The sequence below is a fragment of the Cheilinus undulatus genome, linkage group 17 (assembly GCF_018320785.1).
Source record: "Cheilinus undulatus linkage group 17, ASM1832078v1, whole genome shotgun sequence".
In the NCBI taxonomy this organism is placed as follows: Eukaryota; Metazoa; Chordata; class Actinopteri; order Labriformes; family Labridae; genus Cheilinus; species Cheilinus undulatus.
In genome coordinates, this window is record NC_054881.1 from 4,678,477 (window position 1) to 4,694,513 (window position 16,037).

Below are 16,037 nucleotides of genomic sequence, written 5' to 3' on the forward strand. Positions count from 1 at the left end.
ATGTGTTTCTTTGATAAGAGTGGTTATTATTCAGGTTAAATATAAAATATCACAGCTTAACTTTACAATGGTCCATGATTTTGCTTACCCCCAGTTTGGCTGGGCCCCAGAAAGCTCTCCCATTTTTCCCCCCTTTATGGGCGGCCTTGTCTGTACATGACTGTTCTTGGTTGTGCACGGCTGTGTTTAACCATCTTCAGGTTCAGTGGGGGTCCCTGGTCACTGGCCCCTTTTTTGGGGGTCGCGGGCTGAAAAGGTTGTGAACCCCAGCCCTATAGGGCCCTTTTGAATAAAATTTCTCACCGTAGAGGGCACTTTGGCAATTGTCATCCACTTAGAAGGAACCTAGAGTGCCTTTTGTCACATTTTGTCCACTTAGAGGGCACCAAAGAGCACTGTGTCAAACTTGGCCGACTAAAAGGAAGAATAATGTCAGTTTTCTGATTTTGTCAACTTTAACAGCACCCTAAAGGTCACTTTGTCAAATACTGCCCACTTATAAGGCACCCCATAGAGTACTTTTAAAAACTATGATGACTTAGAGGGCATCATAAAGGCTCTTTGTCAAGTTATGTCCACTTAAAGGGCACCAAAGACGGCACTTTGTCTATGAAGGGCATCCTCAGGGGCCCTTTGTCAAATTTAGTCCACTCAGAGGGCAACAAGGAAGGCAGTTTGCCCAATTTGTCTACTAAGGAGGCACCCTTTATCACTGTGTCAAACTTTGTCAGATTACCATAAAGAAACTTGGTTATTCATTCCTGGTTTAGAAGGTACCAATGAGGAGAGTCTGTTAAATTTTGTCTAGCTAAAAGGCACCCTAGAGGGCATTTTGTCAAATGTTGTCCAATTAGAGCACTATGAAGACACTGCATCAAACTTTGTCCAACTAGAAGATGCCCTATATAGCACTGTGTCAGACTTTGTCAACTTAGAGGGCACCATAAAGGTCTATTTTTTTTCCCACCGAGAGGGTACCAAGGATGGCAGTTTCTATAAAGCCTTAGAAATGACCAGCCACTCCTGGGAATGTTCTCCACTGTTTCAAGTTTTCTCCATTTGTGGTCAATGGCTCTCATATTGTTTCGTTTGAATCCCAAAGCCTTAGAAATGACCAGCCACTTCTGGGAAGGTTCCCCACTGTTTGAAGTTTTCTCTAATTGTGGATAATGACTCTCACGTTGTTTTGTCAGAGTACCAAAGCCTCGGAAATGGCTGGTCACTTCTTTAAGATTCACCACTATTTCAAGTTTTCTCTATTTGTGGATAATGACGCTCACATTATTTGTTCAGAGTCCTAAAGCCTCAGAAATGGCCGGCCACTTCTTGAAGGTTTACCACTGTTTGAAGTTTTTCCCCAGTTGTGGATAATGACTCTCACGTTGTTTTGTCGATGTCCCAAAGCCTTAGAAATGGCTGGTCACTTCTTGAAAATTCACCACTGTTCCAAGTTTTCTCCATTGGTGGATAATGGCTCTCACTGTGGTTGGCTGAAGTCCCAAAGCCCTGAAATCTTTGTCAGACAGGTTCTGTTTCAGAGATTTCTGGATTCAACAGGTCTGGCAGTAATCAGGTCTGGGTGTGGCTAGGAGAACTGAATTCAGCTTTTCTGAATTGTTGAGTTGTGCTGATTTTCCTGAAGTAAAAGATCTGAAAACTCCTCATTTTGTGGTTTTATTCTCGAACATTTCTACAGTAAAGTGCCTCCTCTCGTCTGGAGCTGAAGAAGCTTTGATTAAACTTCTCAGACTCTTCCTGCTCTCTGTATTTCCATCTTATTCTCCCCTCTCATCTCTTCAGTACATCATCGTCTCATTTTTTCCATTCGTGGAACGGAAAGGCGGATTGATGGCTTAAATAAGGAGTGTGGAACAAGACGCATCGTTGCACCGTTCGTCTTTGAACAAATGGATTTCATGAACGGATGCAGGAGAAGATAAGTGGAGTCGAGACACAGCGACAGCTTTGTTTTTCCTTCAACCAAGTGGAGACGAGGAGACACATTTCCCCCTTTTGTCTGAGACTAATGTGCTTATTAGAGTTAATTTATGTATTAATGAAGAGAGTGATCAGAGACCATGACAGAACAATAAAAGATAAGGAGAGCAAAGTGCTGCAGTCAGAAGATGAAGAATAGCAGAGGATTGGGGTAAATGTTGCCATGCTCCAGCACTTTTTAATTTGTATACATCAGGGGGAGTTTAATTACCGGGTTTATTAGACATTCAGGAATCATTTTCACTGATTCTCAGTCCATTTGGAAGAGACGCGTTCAAGTATCTTCACTACAAACAAAAGCCCTACATTTAAAACTCCACTTCTGTAATGGCAAGAATCCCTAACATGTGCAATCGCCTATTCTAAAAAAGTTGGGACATTAAAATGCAGGAAAAAAAAACAAAAAAAACAAATTACACTGAATTCTTAAAATCATTGTCAACTCAAATACAACTGAAAACAGCACAAAGAGAATATCTTTACTGGTCAAACTGATGAAGTTTTATTTTTGGAAATGTACGGATATTCTGAATGTGGTGCCTGCAACATGTTCCCAAAAAAGTTGGGACAGCAGCATGTGTACCACTGTGTCCCATCACCTTTTCTAACAAAACTGTAAGCTTCTAAGGACTGAAAAAGGTGGATTTATTTTCCATTTCTTGCATTATCTACATCCTAAATTGCTCTACAGTTCAGATTTGTAAAGAGGACAGGTCTGTGCTGCATACAGGCCAGTCCAAGCCCTGCTGTCTTTTACTGTGAAGCCATGTTGTTGTAACTCTGGTAGAATGTGTCTTGGCATTGTCTTGCTGAAATAAGCTGGAGCCTACCTAAAAAAAAATCTCTTGATGTAAGCATATGTTGCCCCAAACCTTGTATGTACCTCTCATTATAAATGCTGCCTTCACAGATGTACAAGTGACCCATGCCATGGGTACTAAAACACCCCAACACCATCACAGATGCTTGGACCTGGATGGTCCCTTTTCTGTCTCCTGGAGGACTTGACCATTATTTCCAAAAACAATCTGAAATTTGGACTATTCAGCCCACAGCACACTTTTCCTGTTTAGGTCAGTCCATCTCAGACGAGCTCAGGCCCAGAGAAATGGGCGGGGCTTGTGGATGTTTACATTTGTAGATGCAGTAACGTACTGTGTTAACTGACAATGGTTTTCTGAAGTGTTCCTGAGCCAAGGTTGTAATATCATCATCACAGAATGATGACGGTTTTTTAATGCAGCACCATCTGAGGGGTCAAAGGTCACACGCATTAAGTGTTAGTTATCAGCCTCGCCCCTTAGATGTGCAGAAATGTCTCCAGATTCTTTGAATCTTTTATATTATTGGAATGCAGCTTGTCTAATCTCTAAATTCTTTGCAGTTGCACATTGAGGGTCATTGTTCACGAACTGTTATACAACTATGCATTTGTGTATGTATTTGTCTATATATTTTAACAGCTTTTCTCCCTCATTGAGTGAAACTCATCTAAAAAACAAAACTCTGACTTACTTTGTTTAGTAAAAATGGTATACAGAGCTATTTTTGTAGATAAGACTACATTTTAAAAAAAGGAAGCAGGGAGAAAGGGAAGGCTACTCGACTTAGAAGTATCTAGTGAGGCCACACTGTAACAGGGTTCAAGGAGTGTGGGATCAACTTTTACGGGGCTTGAGCTTTTGCCTGTCACTTTATCTTTATGTGCAGAATGTGGACTTGAGTTTGCTCCTTTGTAGGAACCCCTAGCATCAGTACATGCTGTACAAATTGGTGCAGAGTGTCCAAAATCCTGAATTATTATGCCTGGAGTTTTCCTGCTTCTCTTGTCTCATTTGTGTATCTTTGTTTCCGACTGGCAGTTTTATTTTCTGTAAAGCACATTGAGTTTGCATTTGTATGAAATGCTCTAGATAAATTAAAATGATTTGAATTGGAATAATAAGCATACTGTCTGGGTGCCAGTTTAGCTCAGATGGTAAAGCAGGTGCCCACGTGTGGGGCTGGGGTCCTCGACCCACTGGTTGCAGGATTGATTCCCTGACTCTTTGTTTGGTGCATGTCTTCCCCAACTCTCCCTCCCCATATTTCCGACCTCTCTTCAGCTGTCGTATCTAAATAAGGGCAAAAAAAACGAGCGTTTAAGTTGCACCCCACGTGGTTTAAGTCCAGCCTGCATGTCTCTCCCCCACTCTTGACCCTGTTTCTGACTCTATCAAGAGCCCTTCTCTCTAATGGCATAAAAAGCTCATCTTAGAAAAAAAATAAAGGATGCATCCGGCCTTTAAGACCACTGATGTAAAGTAAGAACTCACCTAAACAAACATACAAAACATAGGAGTAGTCCATTTTAATAAATGCAGACATTTCAGTGTGAAAAGTCTACATAATGTACCTTTAATTTGACCATTCTGAGGGGGGACATTTTGGGCAGTTTTTCAGAAAAAGAAATAAAGACCAAAAAAAAGAACAACTCAGCAGGGCAAACAAACATTTAGGCACTGTCGAGTTTTAAATAAAGAACAAAAACACATTTTTATCAGATTTCATCCTGTCAAAACATCAAATAAACGTCTGATTTCATGACACATCATCATCAAAATCTCTATTCCTCCACAACAAACCTCCAGCAGCTAAATTATGTTTTACTGCGACCTCTTTCTGTAAATAAAGCTGAGCTCAGTCCATGCTGGAGTCTCAAAACTGCACGGCGCTCGGCGGGATGTCAAACATGGACGGGTCGAACTGCTGCCCTTTAAACGGCGAGCCCTCGGCGTCCCAGCCTTTCTTCAGCATTTCATGAACTTTCTGTGGATGAAGAGAGGAGATGTGTTAATGAATGTGGATTACAATCCAGGGGAAGGCAACGGTGCCATCTAGTGGTGAGGCACTGCTCCTAACAACAAGGAGGTTTTCAATGGAAAGAAAGAAAAGTATGGTGAAAGCACTGACTCATATGTCACTGTTTCTCTAGGAATGAGGGACTAGGGAGTAAGTATGAGAGGAAATACATAGAAATTCTGGATTTAAATGCATCTCTTCACACTGTTAAGCATTTAAGGCAAGTAATCTCACCATCTCGTGACTCTGCGGTTTGCCCTGCAGCTTCTGATGGTAGTCGAAGGTGAGTCTGTCCAGCACGGCGTGCTCCTCGTCGTCCACCGTCGCCATGGAGCGTTCACGGTTAATTTGGTTGACATCAATCTCTTTTTCTCCTTTCAGCACGGCGTTCCACCAAACCTCTGAGGTTTTACTGAGCGACAGCTGGAGGGCAGAGATGTAGCGGTACGTTTTAACTTTTGGATGTAGAGGACGCTCATTTAGCTGAGATAAAAGCGAGTTTCTGCTTTCTTTACTCACAACGACACAGTTCCCAGGCTCCAGACTCCACAGAGAGTTCTCGGTGTTGATCTTGTGAGTGAATTCTCCCTCCATGAGAGTTTTCTCCTCGGCGCCCTCCCTCACAGACACTTTCAGGCTGCTGCTCTGAAGACTGACGCTGACCTAAGGAAAGACGCAGAGATGTGGCATGATAAACAATGTAAAAACAAACAGGGTGATAAGGTTGGCTGGTACTGTAATAACATATCCTGGGGTATTTAAATCAGCTGCAGTATGACTTTAAGTAGCACCAAGGAAAAAATACACAACACTCCGGTCTTCTCTTTAAAGGTCACATATTATGCAAAAATCACTTTTTCAGTCTTTTCTAACAAAAATATGTGCCCCTGGCCTGTCCACAACTCCCCCTAAGAATCAGAAAAATCCATCCCCTCCCTCCCTCTCCCACATCCATTTCCTGAGAGGGGCGGAGTCAGACAGCTCATTAACATTTAAAGTCACAGACACAAAAACAGCTCGGCTGAAACAGAGGGGTTTTTAGACATACAAAAATCCAGTACTGGAGTGTTTTTTTCAGAAACAAACTTCGCAGGCATGTTCTGGGGACTTCTGAGACCGATATAAACTTGTCTTAAAGGGATGAAATATGTGATCTTTAAACACCTGCCAGTAATTCTGTATACCACAGGAGGAACTTGGGGTTAACAGCAATTAATAAATGAAACTGCTCAGTCCTACAGGACAGCATTCAAAATAAAAACCAGACGTTGACAGGAATAAATACCAAATAGATCAAATATTAAGTCGAAAGAAAGGCACTATTTCCTCACCTGTCGTCCTTTGATGACGGTCTTTGGTACGAACACTTTGACCTCCACGTCAGTGTAGTCCTGAGACCAGATGTAGTTTTCTCTCACCGCTCCGTTATAACTGTCAGGGTTGGACTGAAACTTCTCTTGAGTCCTGAAACACACACAAAAAATTCTGTTTACCACTGTGCTTTACTGTCACTGGGTGAGGCACAGTATCTGAGGGTGGGAGTCAAGTTTTAAACTCACGTTGAGTTCACCATGAGTGAATACCTATTATATTTTTTAACTTAAAGGGCTATTTCAGGATTTTTGAAGTCGGGTGTAATGAGGTGCTTGGCTATAGTAAGGGCATTAGACTCCAGTGATTTCTATGAAAGAAAATCAGACAAAGTAAACTTTGATTCATTGATAAAACAAGACGTAGGGACAGATAAAAACTCTGGCGGTTACTCACAGCTCTGCCGGAGTATTACTGGCTGTCGCTCCCTGAGATGACGGTCCTGAACCGGTGCCGCTGCTGCTGTCGGACTGAGCGTCAACTTTAGCTTCTGAAGAGTCTGGAGCTGAAGCACTTCCAGGATCTGATGAGGAGCTCCCAGCCTGCGTCTCCTCTGTGCTCTGCTCCTCCGCCTCCTCTGTGGAGACCTCCAGCTCCTGTACAGCAGGAGGAGGAACACATCGCTCCTGTCTCCTCCTCAGCTCGCTCTGCTGTCGCTCTCTGTCGTGCTCCGCCAGCTTCTCAAACAGCTTAAACGTCTGCAGGAGAGATCAGCACAGATAAAGGCAGGAATATTACTTATCAGAAGTGGATTTTCTCTTAGTCTCTGGATACGGTGACATCAAACCTTCAATCAAAGGGGAACATAACCAGGCTGACCAACAAAATCAGTATACAGTTTTTCCTGATTTATAACAGTCCTAAAAACCAATCTCATCATTTTAGCTGAATGGTAATGCACAATTTATTAATCTCAATATTTTTGTTCTGTAAAGAAATAAACGGTTCTTACAAAAGCAGGATTATAAACTTTGATATGGTTCTGGTAAAACTCCAACAATGTTGAAACCAATTTGATACCACGGCATCAAAAATAGAAGTCCTAGACACCCAGCACTGGACAGTTTTCCATTTTTTGATTACCAAAAATTGCAGACAAACTCCTACATGCTGTCAAAATGCACAAAACATTGTCAGAATACTGAGGCTGTCAAAATGTTCCATCCTCTTCAATAGCATGTGTTTCAAAATGATAAATCTCCTTTATTTATATGATCACTTGTATTAAAAAGCTGGAAACTGAATGATCTGTCATCATATTTAAATACAAAAGAAGGGAGCACTGTCTAAATTGCAGGAGTATGTTAAAAGCAGTAGAAAAAGTGGGTGGAAGTGGCAAGGAGCAGGGGTCATTTCACCCATTTTATCAAATATAGCCTGTGGATTTGTGAAAATTAGAGCAGCGGCGCCGGGACTGAAAAGTGGTTTGAGGCCTGGCACTTAGGGAGCAGCGTCATATGGAGGTAGGCACAGGTATTTGGGGCAAACATTGTGGATCTGGCACAGTCTAGATTATGCCATGGCTGATAGCTGATAACTGCTAAAGGGCCATAGCCCTAATATTAAAGCAGCCATTCTTCCATGTCCACATTTCATATGCAAATTAAAACCAGTGGTCTTGTTTTAAGGCACGTATGCTTACTTAGGGCCAGATGCCACAAACTTTGTGCCAGATTTTAACGTCTTTGTGCCAGATGCCACAAAACTGTGGTAGATGCCACAAACTTTGAGCCACATGTATTGTGCCAGATGTCAAAATCATCATAGTAGATGCCACAAACTTTGAGCCTGATGCCAAAAAATTATGGTAGACGCCACAAACTTTGAGCCAGATGCCAAAATATTGTGGTAGATGCCACAAAAATTGAGCCAGATGCCAAAAAGTTGTGGTAAATGCCACAAACTTTGAGCCAGATGCCAAAAAAATGTGGAAGATCCAACAAACTCCAGGCCAGATGCCATAACTGTGGCCAGATGCCAAAAACTTTGTGCCAGATGCAACAAAATTGTGGTAAATGCCACAAACTTTGAGCCAAATGCCACAAAATTGTGGTAGATCCAACAAATTAACAGCCAGATGCCACAAACTGTGGCCAGATGCCACAGATCTTGGGCCAGATGCCACAAACTTTGTGCCAAATTTCAAAAACTTTGTGCTAGATGCAACAAAATTGTGGCAAATGCCACAAACTTTGAGCCAGACGCCACAATATTGTGGTAGATGCCACAAAAACTGAGCCAGATGCCAAAAAGTTGTGGTAAATGCCACAAACTTTGAGCCAGATGCCACAAAAATGTGGTAGATCCAATAAACTCCAGGCCAGATGCCATAACTGTGGCCAAATGCCACAAACTTTGGGCCAGATGCCACAAACTTTGTGCCAGATTTAAAAAACTTTGTGCCAGATGCAACAAAATTGTGGTAAATGCCAGAAACTTAAAGCCAGATGCCACAAAATTGTGTTAGATCCAACAAACTCCAGACCAGATGCCACAATAATTGGGCCAGATGCCACAATTTTTGAGCCAGATTTTGAAAACTTTGTGCCAGATGCAACAAAATTATGGTAAATGCCACAAACTCTGAGCCAGATGCCACAAAACTGTGGTAGAGCCAACAAATTCCAGGCCAGATGCCATAAACTTTGAACCAAATTTTGAAAACTTTGTGCCAGATGCAACAAAATTATGGCAAATGCCACAAACTTTGAGCTAGACACTAAAAAATTGTACCAGAAGCCATAAATCTTTAGCCTGACTCCACAAACTTTGAGCCAGGTGCCACAAAATTCAATCTGGATGCCAAAATCTTTTGAGCCAGGCTTTTTGCATACCCTCATATGAAGCTGCAATTTAGACATTGTGTAAAAGTTTTTCTGCAGTTGTTCATAGTTAGAATGATTGCCCGTCCAGGACTTCATTTTCTGATACCACAGCACCACAGCACAAGTTTCAATATAGTTTGATTTTTACTAGAATCATAGCAAAGTTATAATTCTAGTATCACAACAACCATTTATTACTTTTTTACAGAAATACCAATGTTTCATTAAGCTAAACAATATCGAGGTATGATTTTTAGTACACAACACCCAGAATCATAACAACCCCACAGTCGACCATGTTTCCAAACTTCACCTTTAACACCATCTTCTCCGCCACACCTGGAGGAAACCCCATATGGTCGTTGGGACCGGACAGCAGCCGGTAAAAGTCCGTTTTCCGGTACAAGAACCCGAAATAGATCTGTAAGAAGTCCTGAATGTTTCCAACGTGCTGCAAGATCCCCAGCAGAGCGTTGTCGTACATCTCTGTCATCTCCAGCGGCGACGACATGGCGACGTTTGACGTTAACCCGTGACCTGTAGCCTTTAACGACCCTCTACCGATAATTTAGGTACCAAAGAGAGAGATAATGGCACCAAAAATAAGTTCATAAATAAGTAGGACCTGCTGGTTGACGTTTCCAAACTGGTGTGTTTCTCCTTCCAGAACAATGCTACTACTTCCGGTTCTATCTTTCAGAATAAGTGGAAACACTTTACGAATAAGCAAAATATCGACAAAATGAATGGTATGCAGATATTGAAAATACAGCTGTGCGCTACTGTGTATGATGTCTACGTCCTCAATCATTCAATTCATATTTTTTTGGTTCACCGAAGACCTTTTCGTCTTTTTTGTTTTATTTTTTCTCCATCCGGGTTGTCCAGCTCAAGACATGTCCGTCGGGGACAGTTTCCTAACGGTTAATAAATAGTTCCAGTTTAACAGCAACGCTCGCCTTGAAAGCAGTATTTTCTCATAGTTTCACACGAACTATAAATATTTAATTCGGAAATTTATTTATTTTCACGAATATTAACGAGTTGTAACTAAAACGAATGGAGGAAAACAGCTCAAACTATTTTTTGCGTACACTAACAAAATTTACCGGTGTATCGGTTTAACTAGAGACCGTGTCAAATGGTGACTTCCAGTTGTACAGATCACAGATGTTTAAGATGCGAAGACCTGTTTGTTTAGCTTTCTTTTTTAAATTATTGTGATTGAAACGAAAAACTAAATAAATTAAATTCAGTTCAAAGGTTTCATTGGCATCATCAAGAGCAATGTACAACTTATAATAATAATAATAATAATAATAATAATAATAATAGAAGAAGAAATCAAAAACTTTTTTTTAACTTTAGATTATGGTTAAAAATAGAATAAAATGTAAATAGATGAAATGTAAAATATATTTATATTATATACATATTACTTAATAATATAATATAGAATTAAATATATTAATTAAATTGAAAAATGTATATACAGTATTTAGTTGTATTTTAAAGAGCTTTTGTGGAGGGCACTTTACGTCTTCAACAACTGCTGTAACCAGGACTTTGAAGCATGAAACCATAGGGTGAAACCAACAAAAATTAAATGATCAAATTATCTGATAAAAGTGGAGGTGATAAAATCTCGTGAACGTAATTACTGAAGTGGTTAAATTATCTTTAAAAAATTAGGAGATAAATTATGATTTAAATTTTTTTAGGTTGCTTTAATGAAAATTGTCGCAATATGATGAACACAGTGGCGGATTCTGTCAGTTTGATTGTTTTTCATTCATCATTTATCATTAACAGAGAAAACAATTTTATTTATCATCTGATGAAAGTATGAAACAGAAATCTCGTGCCATTCGTACACAACCGCAATTCCGCTGAAAGTCCTCAGTTAACACGGTCACCGTTTTCACCACTACACCGGCCAAAAGATGGCGGCGTCCTTGAGCAGTACAGGGAGCGTGAGGCTCCTTGTAAGTAAAATAGCTTCTAAGCTTGCTTAACCGTTTCATTTGAGCACATTAGACTTTAATAATAACAGCTGACTGTCGTTTTTCAGCCGTACAGTCTTAGAGGATGCTAATTTGGTATAACAGTTAAATATAGCGGTAGTTAGCCAACATTTACCATGTATCAGGGTCGATAGTTATAACCTGTCGACTCTCTACCGATTAATCGCGATTTCTTAATGTGTAACTCTCAGTTTAAAAAACAGTAAGCTTCAGGTTGGTTTTATAATGTCTTTGTTTTAGGTTTTACCCACTAAGAAATGTGTTAATTTCTACCATTTCGTTGTTTAAAAGGACATGGTGCAATGTAGTTTTTTGTTATAGTTAGAGAGTTAATCTTTCTGGAGAGCCTTTCCATTAAACTCTAATATTAATGCTCATATTACTGTTTTTGAAACACAGAGTACATTATTCAGGCCTGGATCATTGTTCAGCTCCTCTGGAAGCAGAGCTCTCCATGTCACGGCTGTTTGCTGCAAGGTAAACCTCATCATCCTAACATCATCTCTACATGCATTTAGTTATTTTGACTGTTATCTCTTTATGTTTATGACAGATAAATTCATATCAGTGGCATAAGACTCTTAAGAGATCTTTTTATAAGGTAGCTAAAGGTTGGCTTCAGATTATTTCAGGTAAAAACACAAGCATGTCCAGAGAGGAGAGTCTGGATGTGCCCCAGAAATCAAACATGTGCCTTGTCTTTTCCTCCCAGAGTTGGTAAATAGATATTGTTTGTGGTTTTATAAAAACACAGAGATTCAGTAAGGCTCATCCAACATCTGGATGAATTCCTCGTTAAGCCTAAACATGAAAACATAACTGAAAATGATGGAGAGTTCTGATATATCACAGTCACATACCTGGTACTTCTGGGGAAGATGAAACACTTCTCAGTGCTCATATTAAAGATCAAACAGTGGAGAAAAGGGTCACTCTTTGGGTTATAGAGTCAAGCACTGCATATGTAGAAAATCAAATCCCTACTGGCTTCACTGAAGCCTAACTATAACTACCAAGGTGACTTTTGCAACCTCTAAAGCTTTGCGAATGAGCCAAGAATACACTACATCACAAAACATCATGTTGTCCTGAGGGTGCTAAGGATCAAACAGGGTCTGTGCTGGTGCCTCCTTGTGCACGCTGGCCCACCGTCACACAGACTCTTATCTATTACACAGTAATTTGAGGTCAAATATCTCCTTTATGTGCATACTGGCATTACTTACAAATAGGGATGCATGATATTGTCAGTATGATGCAATGATCTGCATTTATTATCTTAAAAAATGAATTTTCGATATTGGCAGATATGAAAATTTCTGGTGATATTTGCAACCAATATTTTGGCTTTAGATATCTGCCTGTGTTGTTTGAATATTGGCCGTATTAGCAATTAAGTTAGTGGAATTTAAGGCTGAACCAACGGAGCAAAAATCCATTTATTTATTCATCATAATTCCTTACACTTCAAAGTGTGTTTTAAGTACCATTATATGGGAATTTGTTCATCCCGATGAGTTTTAATGACTGAAATTTTAAGTCTGAACTACATTTGAATATAGATACCAGGTCAAATTAATATGTGATATCCACATATCTAAAAATCCGATACTCTAGGTGCCAGTTTTGCTCAGTGGGTGGAGCAGGCATCTGTGTTCAGGGGTTGTGGTCCTCGGGGAACTGGTTGCAGGATCGGTTCCTGGTCTTGGTGCATGTTTGATGCTTGTCTTCCCCCATTCTCTCTCCCTGTGTTTTTATTGTCCTGTCAAAATGGAGGCAAAACACCCCAAAAATAATCTTAAAAACAATATCAGGTAGGACTGCTACTGTGACAAAAATCAGACTCAGTTATTATGATTGGTACTGGGATCATGATTATTAAACACAGTTACTCATTCACTGTAAAACATCTGAAGCACATGCAACTTATTCAACTTAAACACTCCAAAACATGAAAAATAAGCAATAAACCATTAAAAGTGGGTTTAAAAAGAAGATGTTTAACTTTAATATACAATAGCAAAGGAGAAACATAAAAGATTGTTTTCATTATCACAGCAAATACTGAAACCTTTATTTTTATTATTATTTTATTCCCATGATCACTGGAGGACAAAAGTGTGACTTACATTGAGACCTAATCAGCTGCCCAGCACTGATATCAGGATCTCCCTCTAATCTGTATTTTTCCTCCTGTTTTCCAGAGTAAAGCGGCTCGTGTTCGAGTGGGGAAAGGAGACAAACCTTTGACCTATGAGGAAGCTCTTCCGCCTCATTTCATCGGCCACCGCAAAGGATGGTTGTCTCAACACACCAGTGAGCATGCCCAGACGTGTTTAAAGAGCATGAAAATGCCCTGTTTACATGTCTAACACACAGGTGTTCAGCTGTGTTTGTACAGGGACTCTGCCTTTTAAAGGAGCATTCCGTGTTCTTGAAATAATCTAATTTTACTGATATTTTGTCTAGTTTTGAATTTCTGGTAACACTTGAGTTTAGGGAAGATGGGATAGGCTCCAGCCTTCCAACGACCCCCAACGGGATAAGTGGAATAGAAAATGGATGGATGGATGGACTTTAGTTTATGGTACAAACCTCACCATTAATTACCTGCTTATTAGCATCCTAATTAGTAGCATACTAACTGTTAATTAGACTTTGTTAGGAGCTTATTACTACTTCATTCTACTAGACCAGGGGTGTCAAACCTGGCCACAGCAGGGGCCGGATTCAGGTCTTACCTGAGGGCCTAACAGGGTCAACATTTAACCATAAACTGTCAACAGCATTTCACTGGAAATAGAATATGAAAAAATTAGCACTGATGATAAATGACTTTCCATCCATCCATTTTCTATATTGCTTATCCCGTTTGGCGTCGTGGGGGGGGCTGGAGCCTATCCCAGCTGCCATTGGGCGAGAGGTGGGGTACACCCTGGACGGGTTGCCAGTCAATCACAGGGCTGACATGTAGAGACAGACAACCAGGCACGCTCACATTCACACCTACGGCCAATTTAGAGTCACCAGTTACTCTAATGAACATGTTTTTGGTGGTGGGAGGAAGCCGGAGTACACAGAGAGAACATGCAAACTCAGCGCAGAAAGGCCCTGACCAAGAAACGAACCAGCGACCTTCTTGCTGTGAGGCAACCCTGCGCCGCCGTGCAGCCCCAGATAAATGATTTTGACATTTAAAAAGTTAAAAAGTAGTTTAAAGGCTCACAATCTGAGACAAGTACATTTATTGGTTCAAAAAGGTCAAAACATGAAATTAAAAAATAATGTTAAAGGCAAATATATAATAAAGAAAGTCAATGTCATGAGTTTAAAAGGTCAAAATATGAAATAAAATTTGTAATCATAGAATTAAAGGCAAAATCTGATTCAAAATTTTAAATTGAGTCTAAAAGGTCAAACTATGGGATTATGAAGTTAAAGTTTAGAGTTGAAAATATGAGATAAAATACAAAATAATTGGTTCAATGGTCAAAATCTTAATAAAAAAATTAGAATTATGAATCTTAAAGCTCAAAACATCATATGAGAATTCAAAATTATGAGTTGAAATGCTCAAAGTATGAAATAAAAAGTCAAAATCCTAAGTTTGAGTTCTAATTGTGAGATTTAAAATTGAAAATATGATATTAAAACACAAATTAATTTCTTTTCCCATATTCCTGGCTTCTTAATTAAATATTTTTACTCCTTTTTTAGATTTTATGACTTAACAAGGATATCTTAAATCATCAAGGATAAGCTCACATTTTTATACTTGAGGAAATCTGTAGACCTCAGACTGATGGGCCAGTTAGAACAGAAATGTGAGACCATCTTGCGGGCCGGATTTAACTGTTCCACAGGCCAGATTTGGCCCCCAGTCTTTGAGTTTGACACCCCTGTACTAGACCATGATCTGTGGCTAATAAGCCATCAACCAGGAGTTTTCTCTTAACTCCTTAATACTGCATATTTATCACAAAGGAGGAAGTTGTTTCACGTTAGTAATGATCTGAATGCTTCGCTTATTATGAGCTTTATTATTTATATTACATGAATAGTTCTTCTGCTTTAATTAGGAGTTGATGAAGGGAAAACTCCCAGTTAACGGCCTGTTAGTCATAGATTACAGCCCTGTAGAATGAAGTCCTAATAAGCTCCTAATAATGACTAATAAGCACTTAGTATGCTGCTAATTAGGATGCTAATAAGCAGATTTTTAATGGTCAGAGATGGTGTAAATGAACTAAGTTAAATAAGGATCATTGAGCTCTGGTATCATGAGATAACTAGAACCTATCAGCAGTAAAATCAAGAACATATTTAGATTGAATGCATTTGCTCCCAAGGATTCCTTTGCAGCCGTTCCAGCCTGTTTCACCGCCGCCAGCTTGAACAGTCTCCTGGAGCATTTCCTAAACTTTTGTTTAGTCACTAAGACTCCAGAATGTGTACAACAGAGCCCAGATTAAAATGGCTGCACATGTTAACGTAGCTCTCCTCCCTTTCAGGTAACCTTAAAGGAGAAGGCGGAGCGGCCGATCGCACCATCGAGGACATCTTCCTGAGGCGTTTCATGTACGGGACCTTCCACAACTGCCTCGCCAATGAGGTCGTCATCAAAAGACGCGGCAACATTCTCGTAGTGTGTGCTTTATTACAACAGAAAATGCTTCCACATAAGTTTTATTTCCTGATCGGATATTCAGAGACGCTGCTGTCGCACTTCTACAAATGTCCCGTTAAGTTAGAGATTCAGACGCTGCAGGATAAAACGGTGTACAAATACATCTGATGGAGCTCTGTGTTAATGCTAACATGCTTCTTCTACATCTCTGTGTTTAAAAATGTGAATTTATTCCTGTCTTATTCTGTCTGCAGTGATGCCATGGTATCAGTTTCAGAGATTTAGCGCTTTCATGGAGATATTAAAGAGAATAAAATCCTGTTTTTGATATAAAGACTGTGTTAGAAGTTA

The 16,037-nt window shown here is 39.9% G+C and overlaps 2 protein-coding genes across 2 annotated transcripts; one reads left to right on the top strand and one right to left on the bottom strand.

Annotated features, from left to right (window-relative positions):
• Positions 1-4,342: 4,342 nt before the first annotated feature.
• nudcd3 (NudC domain containing 3) lies at positions 4,343-9,694 on the bottom strand. The gene is made up of 6 exons (XM_041811055.1): positions 9,349-9,694; positions 6,607-6,908; positions 6,171-6,303; positions 5,359-5,502; positions 5,074-5,262; positions 4,343-4,806 (listed from the first exon to the last, which is right to left on the bottom strand). The coding sequence occupies exons 1-6, from the start codon at positions 9,544-9,546 to the stop codon at positions 4,696-4,698; spliced, it is 1,077 nt and encodes a 358-aa protein (XP_041666989.1). The 5' UTR covers positions 9,547-9,694; the 3' UTR covers positions 4,343-4,695.
• Positions 9,695-10,946: 1,252 nt separating this feature from the next.
• mrps24 (mitochondrial ribosomal protein S24) lies at positions 10,947-16,020 on the top strand. The gene is made up of 4 exons (XM_041811378.1): positions 10,947-11,020; positions 11,459-11,536; positions 13,264-13,375; positions 15,571-16,020. Exons 1-4 carry the CDS (start codon positions 10,979-10,981, stop codon positions 15,852-15,854), a joined length of 516 nt encoding a protein of 171 aa, XP_041667312.1. The 5' UTR covers positions 10,947-10,978; the 3' UTR covers positions 15,855-16,020.
• Positions 16,021-16,037: the final 17 nt, after the last annotated feature.

Coding starts and splice junctions, on each gene's coding strand:
- nudcd3 (XM_041811055.1), bottom strand. CDS start 9,546: ATGTCGTCGCCGCTGGAGATGACAGAGATGTACGACAACGCTCTGCTG. Junction 5,263..5,358: donor AGCCTGGGAACTGTGTCGTT/GTGAGTAAAGAA, acceptor TCTGCCCTCCAG/CTGTCGCTCAGTAAAACCTC. Junction 4,807..5,073: donor AACCGCAGAGTCACGAGATG/GTGAGATTACTT, acceptor CTTCATCCACAG/AAAGTTCATGAAATGCTGAA.
- mrps24 (XM_041811378.1), top strand. CDS start 10,979: ATGGCGGCGTCCTTGAGCAGTACAGGGAGCGTGAGGCTCCTT. Junction 11,021..11,458: donor CAGGGAGCGTGAGGCTCCTT/GTAAGTAAAATA, acceptor TTTGAAACACAG/AGTACATTATTCAGGCCTGG. Junction 13,376..15,570: donor ATGGTTGTCTCAACACACCA/GTGAGCATGCCC, acceptor CCTCCCTTTCAG/GTAACCTTAAAGGAGAAGGC.